Source organism: Perissodus microlepis, chromosome 22, assembly GCF_051167445.1.
Source record: "Perissodus microlepis isolate ML-2025 ecotype Zambia chromosome 22, ASM5116744v1, whole genome shotgun sequence".
NCBI lineage: Eukaryota > Metazoa > Chordata > Actinopteri > Cichliformes > Cichlidae > Perissodus > Perissodus microlepis.
Window position 1 is genome coordinate 20,623,568 of NC_140481.1, and position 25,282 is coordinate 20,648,849.

Sequence of the window (25,282 nt, forward strand, 5' to 3'; positions counted from 1 at the left end):
ATGTGAACTCCTCTTCAGTTTTTTTTATGAGTTTAGTACTAACTCTTCATCTTCTGATGATTTTTAGAAACTTGTTGCGTAAAGCCAACATGAAGCTCAGTCAGGTGCTGGTTGAAGTCTTGAAGACCACAGCAGCAGCAGAGGAAACGATGGGCCTCCACATGCAGAGTCTGCGTGATGCTTCCGGTGCAGCACAACTTCCCCACTCCACCACACAGTCAGCCAATACAGAGCCACTCCGACTTTATAACACAGGTGAGTAACATCAAGATTCAGCAGTAATTCAATACTGAATCCAGTTATTAGCCAAAAACAAACAAGTGAAAGAGCAGACTGCAAAACTTCAAAATATGATTATGTGTTTGGACTAAAAATACTGCTGATAGTAGCTGACCTTGTAGTACGAAAGTCATCATCAAAAACTATACTGATTAATTTCTTGAGATTTCTTTAAAACTCTAGACTTGAATTTCAAATTTGATTAGTCTCGCTCAAAACACAAAATATAGCAATGACACTATATCCACAGTTATTTTAGCATCTGTAGCTGCAATTTAATTGCTTCTGTCATTAATAGGAAATGCAGTACCATGTGCCTGAACAAGGAGTTGCCTTCTATGGAAAAAGTTGTCAAGCGAACATTTAATGCGATCAGATGCAGATAACAGTGCTGATGGTCGTATAATTGAGGTGATAGAAAAGTATTAGATTGACCTAAATGGATGATTGAAGGTGAGGGTTATGTCTCCATGGAGGCTAAGCACAACACAGTCTCTTGTTACCTTTAGATCCTGGATTAATTTGTTATTTTGATACTTCCTAAAAAACATAGCTGCTCATAGTAATCAGTGACCTGCAGGTCATCAATAGGACATCAGAGGTTAGACGATTAATTGGCTAACCTAGCGTAAGTCCAATGTTAGACTTTATCATGCATGCATTTCAGGTTGTCACTGCACAGACACTAAACATGTCCGCCCGTATGCCTGCACTCTCCAAACAGACTGAGAAATATTATAATAAGAACATTATAATAATACCCATCTGTGGAGTCCACAAGCGAGTATGATCCTTATTCTTCTTACTTTATTTTTTGGGGGGAAATATTACCTCTAAAGAGGACACTGAAGATTACAACACATTCTTGGCACTTTTGTACAAATTCCTATTATAACAGACTTTTGCTGATTGCAGGTATTTTCAGCCCAGGTCAAAGTGGAATAAAAAGCCAAAAAGTATTTTTAAAAAGTATGGTTGTGCTTATCTAGGAGGCATTCAACGTAACACTTAAGACTTTTTTTAATTTTTATTGCACAAGTTTTCTCAAAAGCTTGTTTTCCCATGACTGATATCGGTCATAAAGTCCAGTCAGTCGTGTATGCACGGTAGATCGGGGTTGGTCTTATCACATACTTTCATGCAAAACAGTTGGAGCTGGTGAATCACCTACCTGTGTGACGTTTATATATGCAACCGTGGCAGCACTTTATCTCATTTCCCCTTTTTAATGAAAACATATTTAAAACACAGTTGAGCAACAAATACCTGTAAAAGTCACAAAACACCACACATAAGTGTGCCCGTGTTGCACAGCAACTACAGCGCTTTAAGTGTTTTTGTGCCACATTAATTCATTAACTTTTCTGTTAGTTTGTTTTGCATTACCCCCCACAGTGTGAACTCTTCCAAGTTTTGTTACCAGGTTGCATAAGAAGTCTTTCATTTAGGAACAGAGCCAGTTGGGTTTCACACGTTTTTTGTGGTTACAATTAGAGATGGCACGATACCACTTTTTTATGTCCGATACCGATATCATAAATTTGGATATCTGCCGATACCGATATGAAGCCGATATAGTGTGTTTTTTAATCAATAAAACTGTTTTTTTTTATATCTTGCTGCTTTTTGTATAAGTTCATACTCAAGTTTAAAAAAAAAAAAAAACACTAAAGCTATTCTGTTATACCTGTATGCAGAAAATACACTGCACCCAAAATATTTCATAGTTCAGCAAAACTGATCAATCTAATAAACTTAAACCTGCTCCATCCTCCCTATTCTGGTATTTTAAAGAGTACTTAGCAGAAATATTAAGCAACCTAACTAATAGGGTTCTAAAACTCCCAGCAAAAAAATAAATAAATAAATAAAAATAGGGAACCACCCTCCACCTCATGATGCTTAATCGACGTAATCAACTATAATTTGATGCAGTGTGAAAAAAAATACACAGAAATCAGTTATTTTTCAAGAATAATTAAATAGATTCAACATCTTTCTTCAACAGAATTGCAGACTGCACAGATGGTATCTTCCCAAAGGAAAAAGTACTATAGCTTACTAGGGTATATTAGACTTAACAGTTACTATATACAGTAATGGACTTCTATACATTTTACATCAGATTAAAACTTTGGGTGTAAGATTCAGATAATTATTTATGAAAAGCTCGACATTTTAATTGAGAATAAGAAAGAAAAGTATGTCTTTGTGCCCCCTTTTCCCTGTTCATGCCCTATCGGCCCCCCTGGCTAAACTTTGCTAGAGCCGCCCCTGCACAGTTACCAGCCGTCAGCTGCGTAGAAAAAGATCCTGGTGTAGAAAGTAATATTAAATAAATTCTAACAACAGCTTATCAAGCTTAAACGTGCTGCTGTTGTTCAGCCGCTGGTTTCCTCTTTCTGCCACGAAGTGGGCGATAAACAAACAAGAGAGACGGACTCGCGACAGAAAAGCCGATCAGCTGATCATTGATCAGTTTCACATTGAAGTAGTAGCAGGAGAGAGAGAGAGAGAGAGAGGCAGTCACTCCATATATCGGTTGTTAAGCTTAACGCAGGAATGCTTTACAAACATTCAGAGATGAACTTACACACTTGCTTTACTTCTCTCTGGGAAAACTTCCTCGAAGATGAAATGCCGGATTGCTAGCGAGGCTACAAATACACACAGCCACTCTATCACGTGACCCGTACTCCTGCGATGTGCTAAGGTTATGAGCCGAGTTACGCCGTGTCGCAAGTTTTGTGAGGTGCTTTTTTGATATTTAATGGATCGGATTACATTCTTTTTATTTTTCTCCGATATCCGATCCAGTAATTTACGTCAGTATCGGACCGATACCGATACGTAATATCGGATCGGTCCATCTCTAGTTACAATTAGAGAAACCAGCGTCATAATAAAACCGGCTCGTGTCCTTCAGAAGCTGCTTTGTCCTGTTGTGCTGCATCTTTATGTCGCGCTGCCTTCTTCTTCTGCTGTCATGATACTGTGTGATTATGAGCTTAATAACATAATGTGAGTTACATAATCTGTCAGCTGTGTTACGGGCAGTTATGCGAGTGTGCTGGACCCAGTTTGAACTGGATGATGTGTGCACGCTCACCCTTATTTTGGTTATATATTTAGCACTCTTTGGCATATGACTAGCATTTTTAATGCTTATCAAACATGAAGCTTTAAACTGCTGCGTCCTTACTTAGCATCTGTGAGTCCATGTTGCTTCCCCGCAGTACTTTGGTTAATCTCAAATTAGGCACCACTCAGGCCCTAACTGAACTTTTAGATACAGACTATTAGATTTAACTTAAAATATGCACACGTTGAAACAAACATGATGCATTTCTGCCTTCTGTTGCTCTGGTTAAATTCCAGGTTATACTTCAGGACGTTTACAGGGCGGTGAGACTGGTGCAGACAATGTGAGCATGTGGTCCAGAGAGATGATGACTCCTGAGGGTCTGGAAGTGTCCCAGCAGATGATGGACAGTCTGCTGCTCGGGGCAGGGCCTCAGCTCGAGAACGAGGAATATTTAATGGGAATCAGCAGCCGACTGCAGACAGCTCTGGAGAAAATGTTGATGGCCATCACTGACACCACTAACCAGGTATACCCCAAGCATTGTTGGTTGTTAATGATTTGAGTTGTCCCCTTCCATTCATTTATTAACTTTTTTATTGGGTAGCTCACCTGTGAGTCTTATCTTAATGGGCAGATTTAGTTATTTTTAACCCAATTATAATAAAAAAAAATTAATTAAGCATGCATAATAATAATAAAAAAGCCCAAACAATACTTGATTTTTTTGATATTTACTGGTACTCTCTGCATCCTGAGACTTGCAAAAGAAGACGAGTACTGCTCCCTAAATATGAGGGAAGAGCTGACAGGAAGTTAGCTTACCATACAGGCTAGAAACAAGGGGAAACGGCTCATGTGGCTTGCTCCAAAGATCAAAAATCCCCCAAAAGTACCTCTTTAACTAACCGATTAACTCAGTTTATTTCATTAATTAGCAAACCAACTCATAAAAACCATTTCCAGGGAACCAGAGGTATCATTCTCCTAATTAAGCCTTCATTAAGTGATAATAAATTAAAGTTTAGCAGGAGACCACAAGCTTTAATATTTGACATTTTTCTTGCTCTGACTCATTTTGACACCTTGCCCCAGCTTATTGTCCTCTGTCCAGTGAAACTGGTTCTCTGTGGGTTCAGGTTTCAGAACAATCCCTCATGAATCACCCTGTGTTTATGTCTCTAAAAGTTACCAATAAACAGAAAGCTCCAGTGACACATGTAGGCTTTGTCAAAGTATTTAAATGCACACACTCAACTCCGTCACCCCGCTCCCCTTCTCCCGTTCTACTCCTGTTCATGGAGACATAATAGGGATGAGGTGGCAGAATGTGACTGGCAACAAAGTTGTCCTGTCTAGAAACTCGCACACAAAAGAGCAGCCTCATTCCCAGCGGTTGCCTGTAGATACGAGGAGTATTTACACAGAGCTTTTGTCCGGCCTCCCAGCCTATCGTAGTCCAGTTCCACCAGAACAACTCCATCCCCCTCCCCTTAGGCCATCCACGTAGAGCATGTCCTGTGACAACGCGCAGAGACGAGGCCAGTCTAACTAGGCCAGTGAGCGTGTTACAGTAACTGAATGCACAGCGTATCACCCCAGCGGCTGAAATTCATGCGTTATTCATGCTTGAGTGAGCTTTATCGTGGCAATCTAAAAATAGCTTTAAAGAAATTTCAGGCTGTTGTTTTAGCATCCATTTACACCACACTGTTATTGATGGAATCACTGGTTGTTAGGGGTTTTGGCGTGTTTGCTTGTTTTTTCAAAGGGTATATTCTACAAATTTTGTTAAGAGTAATAATTTGGGTTACCAAATAATTTTAAGCAGCAATACCAGAACTCTTCTAACAGAGAAACATGTGCTCTAGTAATTTTAAATAGTTAGTTTTAACCATTCTCTGACATCATATAGACCAAATAATTTTATAAAGGTTGTTAAGAAACTGCTACAAGGTGAAAATGATCCTTATTTGTTCTCCGGTAAAGAAATACTGAAGTTTCTACAAGCTGCTTTTTAATTTGTGTGTACTTCTCCAAGTACATGCGATTAATCGCACCCATAAACTTGTAATCAACAAAGCCTCTAATGGCGTCTCAGTGATTTTCCTGCTGCTATTGATCCTGTGTTCATTTGTCTTGTCTCTGGCTGGTGCTAAGTGATCATGTCTTGGATTGATGTAACAAGCCCGATCAGGAATGTTAACTGTCTGTTGAACAACCGCTGTAAATTATTTGCCTGGGGAAGGTGATTGCGTGGTTATTGCCCACTCCCATTATACGTGGGCGAGATGTGGAAATTGCTCGTGTGCAGCAAATTCAAAAGTTGACTCTACAAATGGAGACTTTACTTTAGGTTTAACCAAGAGGCAGCGTGTCAAAAAGCCTTAATTGCTTTTTTTTTTTGCTGCTGTGCACAGAAAAAGGAATCTGGTTTGACAGCTTTCTGAAGGGAGTGTGTTTTGTCTGTGGTTATTTGTGTGTATAGGGAGTGTGTGTGAGATCTATTTGCAAGTCTACCTAGCCCTCTGGCTCTAAGGATTGAAGCCACACCTGCTTCCCTCCCACTTTTTTTTTCCCAGCAGTATCCTGCTCTCTGTGATGAATGTAGGAAGTGGAAAAAGTGCCCTCGTCTGTTGAAAATGCTTTTGGATGGTTTGGATTTGAATCTTTTTTCTTTTTTTCCCCCCTGTGGCAGAAGCGTAGAGATGGGTAAAGGAAGTTTAGCAGTGTGAGAGTATCTCTCGCTGGTAGTAATTAAACCTCGCCTGACAGGAGAGTAGTGAGGGATATTATGGTAAGAGCACGGGAGCATGCGTGGAGAGGGAATGACAACAACCCTAGAAGGAAGTAAGAAGGAAAGAGTGAGTGACTACAGATCTGAGCGCTGTCATTTCACCCTTGGCCGACTGCTGCTCGGACTAAACAATTAAAAAGGGGGCCAGTGGGAGGCTTCCCGGCAGGTTTGGGTTGCTACAGCGGCATAGTATTGTTAATGAATCTCCAGAGAGAGAAAGCGAGCGGAGGGAGAGGAGAGCAGGCGGGAGCAGATGTGGGGGTGTGAGCTTCACTGAGTGGTATGATATGGTTTCACTTCGAAGAAAAAGAAGAGCAGAGAGAAGGCTGGGGAGCTTTAAAGAAGGCATAGAGCAAAGAAATGCTTATCTTTGTGTTTACATACCTCCTGCAGTCACGGTCAGGAATGCTCTTTAACCTGCTGGACCCAGAAATGACTTCCACCTGCTGCCGAGGATGACACTTTCTAGTAGGATCATAAAATCCTCACCCTCACCGGATGATTTTCTCTCTCAGCATTTACCTGGATTACTTTCTACCTCAACCAGAAAGCATGTGATTGAGCTGACGTGAATGTCACCTCCAAAGATTGTTTACTCTTCTGCTGAGCGTACCAAACACATAGAAACTGTTGCTTGGAGCTATCCACAACACTATTCACGCCTTCATCCCCCGCTGGACTTCATTGTCATTCTCAGTTTGCCTAGCTCAGCCTGACGGATAACAGCACCTGGAAATCCTTTTTGATGACTTCAGATAAGATTCAAAGTGAGGTTCTCCCATCATCCGTACGTCGTCTACCATGGATTCATATCGCTCTTATTGGAACTCGAGTATGCAGAGCAGCACGTGGCTCGAAGGGGAGGACAAGGATGTGTACGAGGTGGAATCTCGCATACCCCTTCCTCGACCGTTCCCATTTTGCAGCACGCTGAATGAGAAAAACGCTGTGGTGGTGCAGACACAGATTTCACATGTCAATCACAGGACTAGCGGCCACCTTCTTAAAGTCGTCTCCAAAATCTCCCTGCCCACTCCCCCTTATACAGTAAGTTTACACCTGGTAACCCACAGATGGACTGTGTGTAAATTATACTTGTGGAGGTTGTTTGTGCTGCTCTTTACAGCTCAGTAGTTCAGATCTACATATTCAGGTGTGAGTTGAACCGTTCCACGTAGGCACACTTGTAAACGATTATAACTTCTCTGTGGTAGGATCATGTTACCACTTCCCATAATTTTACAATCAGACCTTTGCTCAGGGAGATATGGAAATCTATGGAAAATGTAGTGTGGAATGAGGTAGTGTGCTCCTGGTTTATTGCATTTTAATGATTTCATAGCTGTCCACAAGAAAAATATGTCTTCTGTCACATGACCAGCAGGTCTTTGCACAAGGATGATATAATTATTGTATCACATCCTGCACATAACCACAGTTTATTACTCACTTTAGCTGGCCCTTTACGCAATGCCAGCACACATGTTGAAGTTTATCATAACAACATTGCACACAGACACTGCTGAACGCTGTTGTCAAAGCATTTGTAATGGTTGTTATACTTACAGAACACTTTTTTATTTTGAACATACTTAATTTGATTTGCCAGTTTTTGTTTCTGCTGTAAATCCTTTGAAAGATGGGCAGTGTAGTGGTATGGTGGTTAGCACTGTTGTGTGGTTGTTCTAAATTGGCTTCAGGTGTTTCTGAGGTCAGTAACAGCTGGGACAGCTTTCAGCCCCCCTGTGGTGAAATTAAGTTGGACAAGTTGACAATCTTATTCTTAAATAGGCTGATGGATACACTTCAAATCGATATCTGGATCTTCTTCTTCTTTCAGCTGCTCCCATTAGGGCAGGGATGTCAAATTCATTTTACATTGTGAGCCATTTACAGCCCCTTGTAATAGGGGAGTTTCACTTGTGTGGCCCATTCTGTCTCAGAAAGGTTGGGGAAACCTGCAGTCAGCTGAGACTCAAGAAGTCACTTGGATGAGTGACGAAACGTTTCTCCCATTGAAAATGCTACGTCCAGATGAACCGAATCAACCTTTTGGGATCCCCTTTCTGTCAGTGTAAAGAAATTTCACTACACATTTAATCCTCAAGATACCTTAATATAAGAAAAAGAAGTATAATTGTAAAGAAATGCTGCTGTAATGAAATGAAAAACATCTTAAATTGTAAGAAATAAATATGTAAAATGACAGAAAGTGTATCCATGTGTACAATGAATAGTGTGTAATGGATACAGTGTAGCCCATCCTCCCATTATTAAAAAAAGAAGATGAATTATTGCCTAATTATTTTGGTGTCTAATGAATGCCCATGTGGGAAATCTTTTATCTGTAAACATAAAGCTGTAAAACTTATGAAAATATAGTTAAAAGTCCAAAATTTATGCTGCCTTTTACCTTCTCCAAAGTTGTCCATTGGGGGCGGGTTGAAGTCTGCTGGGCCGATTCTGGCCCCCCGAGCCTTGTTTCACACAATTCCAGGCCCCGAGGGCCGCTGTCCTGCAGGTTTTAGATCTCACCTTGGGTCAACACACCTGAATCACATGATTAGTTCGTTACCAGGTCTCTGGAGAACTGCAGGAGCTAATTTAGCCATTTAAATCAGCTGTGTTGGTTCTAGGACACATCTAAAACCTGCAGGGACACCGGCCCTCGAGGCCTGGAGTTGCCCACCCCTGCTTTAGAGGATCACCTTCCTCCGTCTCATCCTATCCCTAGCATCCTCCTCTGTCACACCAACCCTCTGCATGTCCTCCTTCACTCCATGCATGGATCTTCTCTGTGATCTTCATATTTTCCTCCTGCATGTTCAACATGATATGTCCAGTGTGTCCATTATCCCTCCTCTGCACGTCAGTTCTAATCAATATGTGCATATAGGTGGTTTATCACAATTTGACATCTGTGCAAAATGACATACACATCAGCAGTAAGAGGCTTAAAGTGCTTTTATATGTGGGGCACAATTATATCACAATAAAAACGATGCACAAATAATCATCAAGCTGTCCAAACCAAAATTTAACTTTTTCATTTCAATGAGAGATGTCCTGGTCATCATCTTCTGTTCACTGATGTAGAAAATTTAAAGTTGTATGTAAAATTAGTGGGCTTTAATGAAATAGTGCATTTTCACAGTAATGTTTGAAACATTAAGATTCGTTACTGTAAAGACACCTTCATTCTTGTTAAAGATGATCTCTTTCCACTTCTCCTCTCAGGTCGAACATGCCCGGATGACCCAGACTGAGCTGATGCGGGAGTCCTTCCGCCACAACAAGGAGATGAACGAGCTCCTCCAGAAGCAGGAGGAGCTACAGGAGAGGGTGATGGAGGAGGCTCGGGCACGGGAGCAGCTGGCTCTGGAACTTCACCGAGCGGAGGGTGAGGTTTTACTTTTATGTAGGAAAATCTTCTAGTTTATGTTCATTCTTACAAAGTGACTGAAGGAACTGAGCTATAGCTTCATTTTAATTTAAGTACTGATCAATTTTAATGTGAGCCAGGGAAACGTTCGCTCTTTGTGGGCCTTGTAAGGCACACTTCCTTTACAGTAGCCTCTTAGACTCTGATCAATGACGTGATAAAGTGAGTCTGACGAATGATTAGAGAAAATGGGGAGAGCTGCATTAAGTGGAAACGCGTGTGTGCATGGGGTTGGAGGCTGTCACGGGGAGTGATGGGATCAGCTGTTTGAGAGGCCATCTGTGGTGAGAACTCAACAAATGGTAATTATTGTTTCTGAGCCTGTCTTTGGGTTTGTGTTTGAACATTTGATTGCATCTGTGTGACAACAACATTATGAAGGACTGTGAATGGTGGTGAGAGTAATCACGAGAGAACAAATTTAAATATTTAAGCTGTTAAAGTCCAGTAAAGTAGTTTGAATGCTGCGATGGGCCTGGCTGTCCATGTCAGAGACAGCTGCCCTATGAGGGTCAGCTGTTGCACCCATATGCATGCTCACACAGATACTCACGGGACCCACTACATCCACTACACTGTCGTTTAAAGCCCAGTTTGGTAGCAGTAGAGTACAACAATTATTCCCTTCTGATTAGCTGTGTGGACGCTGTGAGCAGCGGTGAGTTTATCGCATTTTTAATCTCACTTTTTTTTCTTTTCTTTTCTTTTTTTTTTTTTTTTTTGAAGATCCTGTTGCAGTGTTTGTTTTCAGTAATCCTAGATGAGATGCAAATATTTGATGTCATAAAATAACTTCATACTTTTATAGGTAGGGCTGCAACAGTAATGATAAATTTGCAACTGTACATCACATGACACCTTCTGTCCTTTGACCCCTGATTTAGATGTGGAAAAACTCATTTAGAACTTTTTTTTAGCAGCAGTAACTTCAAAGAAAATCAACTAATCCTCACTTTATACACACATAAAAGTCTCATTCATCAAAACAGCTGGGAGGTAATTTTCAGTCAATCATGTAAACAAGAGCAGCTGTTCCTTTCTGGTCATGTCAGGTGCTTCTTCTGTAAGGGAGTGTTTGAAATTTGCTAAGCGTGTGTTTTTTGGACATCTTCTTGTTCACATACCAGTTAAGTGAAAGAGAAGAAAAATCTAATCCCCGTTGTGTGGATAAACCATGAAGCTAAAACCTCAGGGCGTGGCCTTTTCAAACTGGTTTTGAATCAACCCAAGAGACAGGTTCAGCACTGACAAAAGGTACTTGACTTGATGGAACATATTAGATGTCAATGAAAACACAAACAGGTCCTGCTTTTGTTATGTTTGAATCAGGGGAAAAATGCTTTGTCAGATTAGCTGTAAGATCACGATGATGTGGTGCAGTAATTCTTTGCCACCTTAAATGTGGTTGCAGGTTCCCAAGACGCTTACGTTTATCTGGTTAATGATGTTTTTTGTTATTTTAAAGCAAGTAATCATGTGAGTTTGATTGCTGATCATGGAGAGATCCCTCCTTAGGCAAACTTGACACACACCTTAAGTTCAATTTGATATGTCTGAGATAAAATCACCTGACAGCACAGGTGACACTCACCCACTGTCTCTCAGTGCTGCCATCAAGTCAGAAAATAGACTCGCGGAAGCTCTAGCAGGACAAAATAAACATTTCCTTATCAGTTTTGAGTGTGTGAATGCCTCCTTTTTTGCGTCTATGAAGTTGAATTGATTTCCTGGTGCACAATGCTTGGTGACCTGTAGATCATTTAGAGCATTTCATTGTGTTTTACAGCTCGGTCACATATTCATGTCGAGCAAAATGGGTCAGATATTCTCACTCGTGTTTTTGTGCCTCAGCGTGCACATATGCACATACAATATGTTTTGTGTGTCGGTGTGCATGCGTGTGTGTGCGTGTGTTGGTGGTGACCTGTAATTGTATTGCATCGTTCTTCTTAGTGCTCATTCATCTGAATTGGTGCCAGTATTAAAACCCAACGAAACTCCTTTAGAGTAGATCCGTCAATTCATCAGAGAGCAAAAAGCTGTGAATATGCATAAATAGCTCTTTCTGCAACCTTTATAACAGTTTTTGCTTGCATTGTTCACTGTCAGGTCTGATTGATGGATACACGGGTGAACGGGCAGCGCTGGAGGAGCAGTTGCGTCACAAGGAAGAGCTCCAACTGAGTCTCGAGCAAGAGCTGCAGGTAAGGAGGAAAAATATTAATCCAATTACTAATTACTTGACACCATGATTGTGTAATTCTGCCTCTGGCACATTAGTGGCTCAGGTGTAAGCACAGAGACACGTGACGCAGAAGTTTGAATTCAGTTCAATTGTGGCCAAGTCATATAATAGTACTGGTCTGCACTAGTGGCATATTCATGTTTTATGTTCAAGTTTCAGCCCCTGAAACTTGAGAGCGATGATAAACTAACTGTAAAAACTGATCCTCTTTGTGTGTTAAGTTAGCTTGTTTGTGCCGTGGAGCCACAAAATAAAATGCATTAATGAGTGACATGTACTGTAGTTTATGCTGCGTCCACCACACTCCCAACAAAGTCAGACTTTCCTGGAATTAGCTGGTTTTACAAAACCTAAAACTCAGTCACGACGGTGGTTATCAACTTTCTCAGTTAAGCGGGGATTTCTGCATCATGCTTTGTCTATACTCGCATAAAAAGAGGCGTTTTGTGTGTCACATGATTCTTCTGCACAAATTGATCCTATGAGTGCCACCTAGTCGAGTCACAGACATTATCTGATTATAATGATGATAAAAAAATCTGTAAAATGCAACACTGTTGCAAATAAAACATGAAATGAATGCTGCAGAAAATCGTTAATCTTGGGATTTAGTGCACAGAGCGGTGAAATAAACATTTTAGTTCAAGCTCTGAAGCTTTAAACTGGTCACATTTAAGTATTAAAGGCTGCTGTCCTGTAGTCTAATGAAAGAGATGTGAAAATGTTTTCAGTTTGTCAGCAGATTATAGTGAGATTAATTATTGATTGTTAGGTATTCTTTGTGTTTTTAGCAGCTGCAATTCTTGCAGTGTAACAGTGACTTATTAGCAAATCATAGTAACAGTGCCACTTGCAGTTTGTTCTGCTGTGACTTTGAAGCTGAGCTTGGTGGTGTTAGTGAAAATGAGGCACTTGATTTTAAACTGAAACTCATAATCGTGATGTAACTAGCTAAAAAAGATATATAACTGTGTCATTTCCTTTTGTGTAAGTGAAAACTCCGACTTTAAGCTCGACACATTAATCCCGCTCTCGTAGTACAACCCTGTGTTGATGGAAACATGAGTGCAGCTGAAACAGATCATCTTGGGGTTACTCAGCATGTCTGTGAAGACTGATGATAGTTGTGGTGCAGACTTGAATAATACTTCACTCACTGTACACTAGTAATAATGGTCAATTTCGATTTCAATGTGTGTACCTTGTTTGCCGAGTCTGTTATTTATTTTATCCCTTTACTGCTGATGTGTGAAAGAACTTTTTATCACCCCTGTGTTTATGCTGCTTCAGATTTTGTTTGTGTTGACTCAGGAAGATTACTTGTTACTGCTATAGTGACTAATATGAGCTCCAATTTAATAAAAAAAAAAAAAAAAAGACTGATACAAAGACAGATTACAGCATCTGCATCACCCAGTATTTTTAGACAAATACAATAATGGTTATTTTAAAATAAAATTGTAAATTTACATCCTTGAAATGAATCGTTGTCCTTTGAACTCCAAAAGTTATGATGAATGAGGCAAATGTAGAATATCAAACGTAAAAAACAGCCCTACATTTTTTTGTGTTCTCTTGTAGGTCACTGGTACTCGACTTCATGAGTTGGAGCAGGAGAAGTTTCAGATGCAGGAAGAGCGCGAGCTGCTGTCACGGCAACAAGACGCAATGAAGGAGGACGCCGGGCCGCGTGAGCTTCGTACGTATCCCGGCGTTCCCTTAATGATGATAAAGGAAGTGTGTTTTTAAAATGACCCAAAACAGCTGGAAATAAGTTGACATGGTCTGAACTTTAAACACCAGTTGGTCTAGAGGTCAAAAGGTTACTCAGTTATATTAAATTAAATTTTAATGGGCTTTAATTAGATAGTGAAAACAGTGACAGGAACAGAGATCAAAGATCAACAAGTCAATAAAATGTTTATTTGTTGAATGTTTGATTAAAGCTCCTGAGGATTTCTTAAACTCTTGCTACTGTTTCACGTCACACATTTTCAGGTATTTGCCGAAGAAGTGCTGAAGAAACGTCAATGTTGATAACCGTATTAGCTAATTTTTTGCACTGTATTATCAAAAAAAGGTGTGCCGTGAGTGTATTCTTTCAGAAAAACAAAAAACGTAAGTATTCTGTATTTTAGAAATTAAACAGGGGCTCTTTGAGGAACCTTTCCTTTCACAGCGCACTTTCCACAGCCCTAACCTACTACTGTGGCACAGGCAGACAAGCACTGCCATCCTATCTCCACCTATTTCCATTCTTTATCTCAAGAGTTTTCCTGTTCATTACAAAAACAAGAGCATGTTAAACTCCTGTGCTTTCTCATTCTCCTGTAGGCCTAGTTGAAGCTGCAATGGTTGCAGCACCTGAAGCAGGTGTGTCCACTTTGAGCATGGCTCAGTCGTGTCTATATGTTCTCTTATTTGTCTAGCTGAGTCACGCTGTTGTATATCTCTAACCTCCCAATCCAGCAACTCACCAGCACAGCTTGGAGCTTGCTTGCTATGGGCTCACAAACTCACTCAGTCCAATCACTAACCCGTGCTTCGGCTGTTCACTTTGATTGATTTTTGTCATGGTTTGTCATTTTTAAATGTCAATGTTGGCACTCATGTTAGCATGATGAAATGGACGACATTCTTATGTAGGCATTGTTTCCTAATCGCCATTCATCTTTATAACTCTACATGGAGTACTTTCCCCCTGCCTGTAAATGCTTATTGGGCATGGATATTGCAATGTCTGGACTGTCCATGTGTTAGACCTGTCATTTGTACTTTTTCACCCTGTTACTTTTGCACTAATCTTCTGGGTTTTGGTACTGGGTGAACCGGTGTGGGTTGTTCACTGGTGGCAGCAGAAGGGCAAAGATGGGGGATCATGTTTGGTGACATGTTTGGAAGTGGATTGAAATGTTGGAAGAGTCTGATTCTAGCCTTTAATTCAGTTGCAAAGGTGACCACAGTGTAGAAAATTAAGACTGGGTTGTTCATTAGATTGTTAGTAGATTATTTTGGTACAAAGCAAGCAGCATTTAATTCACTCCCAAGGCTCTCAGACTTCAGACTCTTCATCTCAACTTCCTTCCATCACCAAAATCAAACCTGAACCAGCGATCATTAGATCATAACTTTCCGTCCTTCCTTCGTCGCAGACCTGCTGGAGGAGACGGAGAAGCTGATGAAAGAGAAGGTGGAGGTGCAGAGGCAGGCAGAGAAGGAGAACTCTGACCTCCTGAAACAGGTGAAGCTGCTGGAGGTGGAGCTGGAGGAGCAGGTCAACAGGGTGATGGAGCTGGAGAGCACTCGGACGACAGAGAGCGGGGACCTCCGACAGCAGATCCAGGCCCTGGAGAAACAGCTGGAGAAGAACAGGAAGTTTCTGGATGTAAGTGACGATGAGAAAAACCTCTAACCTCGTGTATCGTTTAATCATGTATGTCATTGTTTCTAAAACAAAACAAAGCAAAAAAATTTCCAGCTTCTTAAAAGTGAACCTATGAGCCTGTGTGAACCACTTCTCTTTCTAGAGTATGGGTCAGAATTTAGTAAAACTTACACACGTTGCCTACAACCAAGTGGTGTCAAGGTATTATTTGCAGTTTTACAGGACCTTTTCCATTTTCACAAGAATCAACACTCCTCCTGGTCAGATTTTAGTGTAACAGGATGAAATTGTCCTGGTTATGACCGTTTGTGAGCGCCATGACTTCTCAGTGGATTTTAACTCATTAGTTTGTGCAGTGCACCCAAACAATGACAACCAGACTTTACACATTACAATAACCTGTGATGTATCATAACCAGGTAATCTACTGCAGTACATCACAGATGTTCTGGTTATGTAACATTTAACTAAATATATGTTGTTTCTGGACTTTTACTCACACAAATTAATCATTTTGAATATTTTAAATTTACCATGGTGTTATTTTACTACTTTTGGGGGGCATAACAGACAAAAGAGCTCTATGAAATGCCCATCAGGGGATCAAATGCCCCCAGATTCCCCATCAGCATTGGAGTTTAAGGATTCAGGATTTTTCCTATAAGTTGTCACTTCTCTATAGCTGACATTTAGCAGCACATTCATAGTCAAAATTTACATTTTTACAAATGTAACCCATAGTTTAGACACCTGTTTGTCAACTTATTTAAATGTTTCTGAATAGAGACTCATTTTTAATTCCAGGTGAAACACAGGAAGCAGCTGTAAAGATTAAAGCTTCCTGGTGAAAGTTATGCATGACTTTTCAGCTACACGCCACACTAGATGGTTTAAAATCCAGCCTTAATGTTCTCATGATATTTTGGCTGAGCGCTTATCATCTCTGATGATAATGAGTTGTGTTCCCATCACAATAATTGGGGCACTTGGCTGGGATTGAAATGTGGACCGAATGTAAATTCTTTCTATTCTGCGCTGCTGACGTTGGGTATTTAATAATCACGTGTTTGCAAAAAAAAAAATCATTTTCTGTTTTTTGGCAACCAGTAGCGTTTTTTTCTTCTTCTTTATTTTCTGTAAAAATGTTCTGGTGATTTTATTCTCATTTAAATCTTTTACTGGAATTAAGTTTTTCCATGTTGCTGTTGTTCCTACATCGTCAAAATAATGCTGGTCGAGGATCAACATTGCAAATGACCAATGACAGTGTCTAAGGAGCTTGGAAAGAACGATGACCTGGATGACTGTGAACCTTCACAGACATAGCCTTCATTTAGCATTAGCCAAGAAGTTTGCTAACACTTTCAAAAACTATCACTAACAAACCAACACGAGTAACCTAAATTTAACTAGCAACAGTATTGCTGTTATACTGTATAAATTAATAAAGAAATGCTTACTATTTGTTCCAGAAGAGAGTTTTATATAAACAAAAGCATCTTTTCTCTCGTCCCCGTACGTTGCAAAGCTGTGACCATATATCTAAACTCAGACATTAATATGAAACATTCTTTCTGAAAGTGAACAAAGACAATTGTGCGCTGCCAACTACAGCGAGAACGTGTTGGACTTAAATGTGATAAACTCCTGATGGAAGATTATTAACAACAAGCAGTATGTGATTCAGAGTTAAACTCATCAAACTAGGCCACCAGCTGGCACCTTCCTTCAGCTCACACTTGTGTAATGCAGGACTGACGAGACAATAACATCTTTAAAACATTTTTAACAAGAGGAAACAATAGAGGAAGCAAATAACACATTAAATACTTGTACTCACAAGTATCAGTGTAATGTGGTGTTGATCAGTATTGGTCTCCGTCTTCATTATTTGTTGATCTCTCTTTCATCTGTGTTTTGGCATTTAGGAGCAAGCTGTAGACCGAGAACATGAGAGGGATTTCTTCCAGCAGGAGATCCAGAAACTGGAGCAACAACTGAAGAACCCACAGAAGCTTCAGGCCAGCTCTGAGCAAAGAAACCAAGAGGTAACAGGAGAAAGCTGCGCTTTCTGCCAGAGGACCAGGCTGCAAAAGAGACCTGTGTTTTTTTTTTCTTAGCATAACACTGTTGTTGCACGGAGTCCAAGAGCAGAACAATGGAGCTGATAGAATTACCTGCCTGGCTTCGAAACTGACGCTAAAGACAAATTAATTACAGCAGTACTTTGTGTTTTGTAAGATGCGTAATCGGTAGGTTTCATTTCCGTCAGTCAGTCATGACGATGTAAAACTGAAGCTGTTGGAGGTTTTGGCTTAAACGCTAAACATTAACCTGTAGAGTCAGTTAGGCCTCTCTCAGACAGGCCTGCAGACCAGTTTGCAACCCGCTGGAAACCACTGGTGACTAGGGAAAAAGTTTATTTCCAGACTGGTTAGTAAGTGGTTGCTGGGGTAAAATGAGGATGAAAGAGGATGCTGTCACTAGCAGGGTTCTGCGCTTGTCTGTATTCTGCATGGAAGGTGCTGACGTGTCTGCCAACACTCGCTAACTGCTCATGGAGAAATACTGAAACTTCAAAAGTGCAGCTGATCGTCTGCCTGCTAAGTAGAAGTAAAAACCAACACGTCAAAAGGTCCAGTTTTGCATTTTTCCCTAGCAACCTATGGTTGCCAGGGGGCATCACTGACCGATTTCTAGGTTGCATGACTGAGGCCTTACATCGTGTGACGCTGAACCTGAGTGATTTGCTTAGCTCCAGCAACTTAAAGGCTAAATTCAAATGTCTATGCTAATCTACTTTCTTATAGTAACAGTGATCCTTACAGCTACCTGTTGCGTTAAGGTCAGTCATAATTATATTCCCTCACCTCAGTTCTGCTGGTTATTTTATTTTTTTAGCTTTATTGTATCATGGTAGTGCTCCCATCAGTCGTACTTTAAGACTCAAAAGTTGCCCATATCCAGGGAAAACGCTCTGCTGTGACGCCGCTCGCCCAGCACCAAACATCAGGCAGAGTTGGCAACAAACCTGAGAACAGTGAGCAACTGTTTGCTGACATATGTGCCATATAACCTTTAAAGGATATGCAGTAAGTTGGTGTTGCATTTCCAGCAGTGGTCTCCAACCTTTTTTGCGCCACGGACCGGTTTATGCCCGACAATATTTTCACGGACCAGCCTTTAAGGTGTCGCGGATAAATACAACAAAATAAAACCAGTACCGGTACCGAAAAAAAATAAGATTTATTCATAACACACGTGAAAAGACCCAGGAAAACCGAGTTAACGATAAAAACGATAACAAAATAACGCTGAAAACCGATAAAAACCCTGAAAACCATACATTTCACACCTGAGCCTCAACTCTCGCGGCCCGGTACCAAACGACTCACGGACCAGTACCGGTCCGAGGCCCAGCGGTTGGGGACCACTGATTTACAGTCAGATCCACTGCCCCCAAGTGGCCAAAAATGGTCATTAAATTTTCAGAACACAGACCAACTCAGATTATGTCCACACAATGGAAAGTCTGGCACAGCATAATTTTTGGTGTTTCCTTTTATAGATTATTTTCCCAGATAAAAATTGTATTTTGCATAACTTTGTGCATTTGGCCGTGTCTTTGTTGTTTAAACAATTTTTGTCATAAAATCTACTTGAGCATGGGAGGTATTGAATAGTAAAAAGCATTAAACAGCCTCCTTGTCAGCAGAAAATAGATTCAGCAGATTGTTTTGTGCAACTCACCACACTTTTTAATATCCAGCCATCATCTGACCTCCAGCTCACTGCTGGCAAGGAGAAATGTCATTTGGATCAACACTGTTGTCAGGACAGGGCAGACATTAGAATCAGTAATTAATGTCTCAAACCAGTCGACTGAGTTATCGCACTCCTCAGACTACTTTGCCAGTAACAGTTTACAGTCCTGTTTCCTATGAAAGAACTTGTTTCTTCTAAAAACTCAAAGAAATAACACTGAGCTAACTTTCCATTAGAAAATGTAGAAGAATGGATTTAGGGACAGATCTCTGTTGGTTTCTTCTTTTGTGTCTCATGCAAGCTTCTCATACTTCATATGTTTTGACCTGAATAACCAGCTATGACCAGAGTAACCAGTTTTCCTAATTAATGACTGCTGCTTTCTCATTACCCAGCATATGCAGTTTGAATTTGAAAGTTTACATACACTTATGGATGTAACTGTTGGTCTCTCTCTGTTCTTTTTAAATTTAAACTTTTGTATAAAATTATTATTTTATTTTTAACTCTTAAAGATGTCTCGTGTGCAATCACTCATCCATGAGGAGTGTATGTAAACTTTACATCAGAGCTGCAGCTCAGGTTTCGGTTGCTCCTCACCCCAAACATGGCCTGCTTACATTATCTTCATAGACAGCTGTAGCATTTTTATCACTAAGTGCTTCTCTTCCTCTGCCTTCCTTTTGCCCTTGAACTCTCCACCCTGTGGCCCTTTACGCTTCTGCCTCCTCTGTCTCGTGGCTATTGCAGGTGGATGGAGTAACCGTTAAGGTATTGCTTTTAGCTACATGTAAAACAAAGTTATCCCAGAGAGCAGTTAGTGCATTTTAGTAACCTCGCCCAACCCTGTAGCAGTTTATCGCCTGTCTTATCCCCCCCTCCTTTTCTTCCAGTTTGAGCTTCCTCTACTGTATGTGTCAGAAACCTTTCACTGCTCCACTGTCTTGTCTCTCAGTCTGATATCCCACATGCACACTGTATAAAAAAGATGTACGTAGCTTTCGGTTCAAACAGTCAGAGATATAGCTGTGGCTATGTCCCTTTAGTAAATTTGCCTCTTAAAAGTTTTCTTTTAAAAATATATTTTTTGCTGTTGTAGCCTTTATTGACAATCATTTAATCTAAAATCAGAGCAGAGAAAAGGCACAGAAAACTCAAACCTGGGCTTCTACTGTAGCCCTACGCCATAATGGGTGGCCTGCTCAACCTGGTGAGCTATCAAGTATCATCTTCAAGCTTCACAAAGTACCTTTAATTACTTGTTGAATAATTTTAGGGAAAAAATGATCAGCTGCTCTCTTGCCAAGTTGTTCCAAGAATATAAAGCAAGAAATCTGCCCAGAAATCAGATTTGTTTTTCCCTCTTCTACTCATGAGCCACAAGAGACAGTGAGGCTCATTCTTGGCCCTTGTGATGTTCCTATTCTAGGGTCTAGTCATATAAATATTTAATGAAGGGAAGTCTATGAGAAGATGTGCTTGATCTGTTGAGTTTCGCTTGGATTTGGTTAGGATCTGTTTTTGTGGCATGCAGTGCTTAATTCTGCAAAGCCTGACCTATGAAATGATTGCCAGAAAACTCCAGTTTAGTTTATCTTAAACAGAAATGTATACAGAGGTTAGGGTTAAGATTATATAGATAGATTAAATCACACAGATTCTGTAGAGGTTTCCAAAACTCATCAAATATGACACGCTTGTTGTTACAGGCTTAAAAATGCCTTTTGAAAGTTGGTCAGTCTGTAATGGAAGTGACTGATTTGTCTGTGTTGATTCAGCTAGAAAGGGAGAGCATTAATCTTCTCAGGTTTATCTCTTTTTAATGAAGATGTGTAGGTTTCCCAGTGCGTAGTTCATCCTCCTGTTGATGCCTCTTCCTCCTCTTCATTGATCTGCTGATGTTCTCCCATCTCACAGGTGGATCTCTTACCTGCCAGCTATCTTCTTGGTTTGTTCCCCCCACCCTCCCTCAGTAAAATCTCTATCTACCCTCTCTCTCTCTGTCCCTGCACCTCGTTTCGCTCCCGGCCCCCTCCTTTCTCAGGTGGATCAGCTGACCTCCCAGCTAGCTGTTCATGCACCAGCTATGCTGTAGCGAGTGGCTTCTGAGAGCAAATCTCACTAACTGATCCCCCCCTTCTCTCTCTCCTCCTCCTCTCTCTCTTTTCTCACTACCAGGTGGACCGGCTGACCTCCCAGCTGAAGGAGAAGGCGGATTGGTGCAGTGAGCTGCTTCTCAGCTCGGAGCAGCTGCGTCGTGAGGTGGGAGAGCGCGACGAAGAGATTGACAAGCTGGAGAGCCGCATCCGTGAGCTGGAGCAGGCCCTGCTGGCCAGCGCTGAGTCTCTGGAGAAGGTTAGGAGGGAGAGGGAGAAGAAGGGTGCAAAACAGAGGCAGCAGCAGAGGAAAAAGCAGTCAGAACAATAGCTGTGGAGCGTGGCAGAGCGAGTGTGTGAGAGAGAAGAGAGAGCATGCAGATGAGGTGACAGTTAGAGGAGGAATGGGAGGAGGGTTGGGAGGCTCCGAGAGCGAGAACAATGTGTGGGTGGGTCTACTTCAGTCGCCCACATTGAGATACGACTAGCAGCTGTCAAGTTTGCCCCCCAGTGTTCACGGATGGCTGCTGCTCAGTTCACAAATTGCAGTGCAGGTTGCGTTACACACGATAACAGTACAGACAGCATGCAATAAGTCATTAAAACAATTAATTTAAAGAGGTTTCCCTTCATTTTCTTCTGCACACATTGCAAAAAAACTGCTGAGCTAAACAGTTTTTTTTGATGTGTGTCGTTTTCTGTCGCAGGTTGAACAAAAGAAGCAGCATGCATCCATCACAGAGACAAGACAGCCCACACTGGAAGCTCAGTTACAGACGGAGAGAGAAGCTCTGGAGCGGAAAGAGAAGGAGGTAGTGGAGTAATCGCCTTTTTTAAGGTTTTATCAGTTTTCAATATATAAAATCAGATATTTGATGGGAAACACTTTCCTAGAGTCAGTTACATTAAAAATAGACTATTAATTCATTTATTAGTACTGATAGTCCCACAAATGTGCTGTGTTCATTTTTACTATGTCACAATATATTTATGTTCAGGGTTATTTGGTTGTGACGTTCAAAAAGAAAACTAGACAGAAGAACTATTCTGGACAGAAACATTTGCCATTTTCAGTCATACTGTGGACTCGAGTGCTACGTATCTGTCACTCTTTCGTTGATTCACGTGCATCTTGTGCATAAACATTTAGTAGCTAACAATGAGCTGAACCAGTCTTTCAGTCCTAGGCAGTGAGATCCATACCCTGCACTGTGTCCTGGTGTTCTCCTCTGAAGATGATTTATCTCCTTAGATCCACAATCTGGAGGAGCAGCTGGAGCAGTTCAGAGAGGAGCTGGAGAACAAGAGCGAGGAGGTGCAGCAGCTTCACATGCAGCTGGAGATCCAGAGGAAGGAGATAAGCAGCCAGCAGCAGTACCTGGAAACAAGGGAGAGCATGCTCCAGGTAAACGGGCACCCAGCCCCCATACATCATCGAACAATGTTTTTACATCTGAGTTTATGCAAACTTTTAAGATGAAGCACTGCTTACTGGTGACATCATAAAAGGTTTATCACTGACGAGTGTGACGTGTGTGGCATCAGTAGATAAGCTTATATGTAACGTTTACCTCACAGTTGTTAATAGTTCCAAAAATCCTTTTTATGCTTTTAATTAGAACAATATTCAAAATCTCTAAATAAAACCAATATTTCTGCTCACTAAACTTTTTTTTTTTTATATAAACTTCTTAAATACTTGCTCTCTGTTGCTTATATAATTTTGCACATTTTTAGGCTTTTCCATCACCTCTTATTTTGCTGTGCAGGACTCACTTATTCTTCTTTTCTTAGTCAGTAAATTTTCATCAATCCTCCAAAAACACTTTTTTCCCCCTAATAGCCATCACATTATAATCTCTGACTTTTAAAGGTGATGGAGGAGAAGGACAATGAAATAGCACTTCTTAATGAACAGATCACTAAGCTTCAACACATGGAAACAACCTCTGACAACAAGGTAATGCAAAATGCGTATGTGAAATAGAAACGGAGTCTATTTCAAGTACGCATACCTCCGTGGAAGTGCATCGGTGTGTTTGGTCTCTTCTCCCCCCTCCGTCTACTTTTATTTTAGTTGGCTCCATTTTGCTGTTTTTTGTGTGTGTGTGTTTGCTTGTTTTGTCCCGGTAAGTAGTTCCATTGCACCATCATTTGTTGTGAGGTGGTCATTTGCTCGTGTGAGGTGGCTTTTTAAACCTCTGAGTCTCTGTTAAGTGCCTACAATCTGATCAAGGCCCGAAAATCAAAATGGCAATGAAAACTTGAAGTAGCTCTAAGCACACCAGGGGCTCAGATGTTTAATGAAATAGCGGCATAGCCATGGGATCCTCAAATCTATGTATTTATTTGTTAATGGGATCATAACGTCTGGATTTTACTCTTTAGGAAATGGATGAGAGGGATGAGCTGATAAAAGACTTGGAGTCTCAGGTGGAGTGCCTTCGGAGTGAACAAGAGCGTCTGAAGAGGAAGAACGAGGAGGAGCTCGACCAACTGAATGAGGTCATAGAAAAACTTCAGCAGGAACTGGCCAATATCGAGCAAAAGCAGCCTACAGAGGAAGAGGAGGACACCAAGGGAGAGTCAGAGGGTGATGCTTGCTGGCCGAGTAAAGACGAGTATGATAAAATGAAGCAGAGAATGGATTTGGCCACAAAAGAGCTCGAGGCACTGAAAAAAGAGCACAGCAAGCTGCTGGAGACCTATCTTCGCTTGAAAGAGAGCGCAGAAGCCTTGGCTGAAACGGAAAACCTGGAGAGCTCAGAGGGCGAGCTCGAGGAAGCTCTCAGGGAGAAAACTGCAGGGCTGGTTGTCTTACAGGCTCAAGTACAAGCTCTGGAGGAGAGTGCATCGTCCAGAGTGGAAGAGCTGGGCGTTCGAATTGAGGAGCTTGAAGGCTTGGTCAGTGAAAAAGACTCAGAGATAAGCCACTGTCGCTTCTTTCTGGAGCAGTCTCAAAGTCATGCAGAGGATCTCCAGAAGAAGATGTTGAACCTGGAGGAGCATCTAAGGGAAAAAGTGGCTGCAGCGTTGGTGAGCCAGGCCACTCTGGAGGCCTTCCAGCAGCAGTCAGTGGAAACGAGACAGGAGCAGGACCCACAGAAACCTCCAGAGCCACATGTTGAACCACAAAGCTATGAATTTGGTGATTTTGGCATCCCCCAAATGGATGTCAGCAGATTGGGTCAACAAACACAAGTGCCCACCGGGAAGGTGGTTCATCTGACGCAGAAGCTTCGGGAGCTGGAGGTCGGACTAAGCGGGATGCAGAAAGACCAGGAGCTGCAGAAGCAGCTGCTTTCCAGCTCTGAGGAGGAGGTGCTCGAGTATGAAAGGAGGCTGACTGTGCTTGTAGATCTGCTCAGTCAGATGAAGGCAGGGACACACCAGAGGACATCGTTGGCTGTGGAGGTGAGTACCATATATCATCTGCTCTAATCTATGTAAATGTTTCGTTATATTAATAAATAAATGGAAAATGCCAGGCAGGATTTCTGAAGCCAGCTCTCTCAGCTTCCAAAATGTGTTTATCTGTACAGTTAAAGTTATCTGGAATAATTCCTAAATACAGAGTGATAAAGTCATTAGATATTACCGATATTTTATTCCAAAAGTTCAAATAGAGGCACAAAACAATCACAAAATTGTGAATTTCTTTGTCCGTGAGTGAAAATCATATACCGTGAGCCCTAACTGCATAATGGATTCTGCATTATATGACTTCCCTGCACTGTAATTATTGATTAAAACAACAAAAATACAAATGTAGTCCCTGTGATAAAGTCTCACATTGTGAATTGATCTAATAAGTCTGATGATTTGTGACCTTTTTTCACAGGCCTCCTCTGATGACCAGCAGAATGTGTCGCAGCTTCTTCTGGAGTTACAGGAGGTCAGAGAGGAGACTTCAGCCACCAAAGAGCAGATGGAGAGCTACAAGGAGAGCTGCAGCAGACTTCAGGATGACCTCTGTGTATGTGCTTTTAAACGGCTTCTCTGGGTTAATTCATACTGAATGTCAAAGTGTTTTCTAGTGTGTGACAAAAGCTTTTCTCTCTAGGAAAAAACTGTAACGATAGAGAGGCTTCAGGAGCAGCTCCAAAAGGTAGGAAGAAAGAATTTTGATCCTTTCATGTTTACATTTTACACAGCATAAAACAGTAATTTACTAAGAAACAACCATGCTTA

At 41.2% G+C, this 25,282-nt stretch overlaps 1 protein-coding gene across 5 annotated transcripts in view; it reads left to right on the forward strand.

Annotated features, from left to right (window-relative positions):
* The window catches only part of akap9 (A kinase (PRKA) anchor protein 9), a 67,764-nt gene that overhangs the window by 33,234 nt on the left and 9,248 nt on the right, over positions 1–25,282 (forward strand). For 3 of the 5 annotated variants that reach the window (XM_084920231.1, XM_084920232.1, XM_084920234.1), the window contains 15 exons: positions 68–255; positions 3,658–3,890; positions 9,396–9,558; positions 11,710–11,804; positions 13,427–13,544; positions 14,180–14,218; positions 14,998–15,230; positions 17,159–17,278; positions 21,174–21,350; positions 21,799–21,903; positions 22,344–22,496; positions 22,965–23,051; positions 23,480–24,505; positions 24,933–25,067; positions 25,155–25,199. In XM_084920231.1, the coding sequence (XP_084776357.1) occupies positions 68–255; positions 3,658–3,890; positions 9,396–9,558; positions 11,710–11,804; positions 13,427–13,544; positions 14,180–14,218; positions 14,998–15,230; positions 17,159–17,278; positions 21,174–21,350; positions 21,799–21,903; positions 22,344–22,496; positions 22,965–23,051; positions 23,480–24,505; positions 24,933–25,067; positions 25,155–25,199 (2,917 nt within the window). The remainder of the gene's footprint in view (positions 1–67; positions 256–3,657; positions 3,891–9,395; positions 9,559–11,709; positions 11,805–13,426; positions 13,545–14,179; positions 14,219–14,997; positions 15,231–17,158; positions 17,279–21,173; positions 21,351–21,798; positions 21,904–22,343; positions 22,497–22,964; positions 23,052–23,479; positions 24,506–24,932; positions 25,068–25,154; positions 25,200–25,282) is intronic. The other 2 variants (XM_084920235.1, XM_084920233.1) reach the window with 2 other exon arrangements.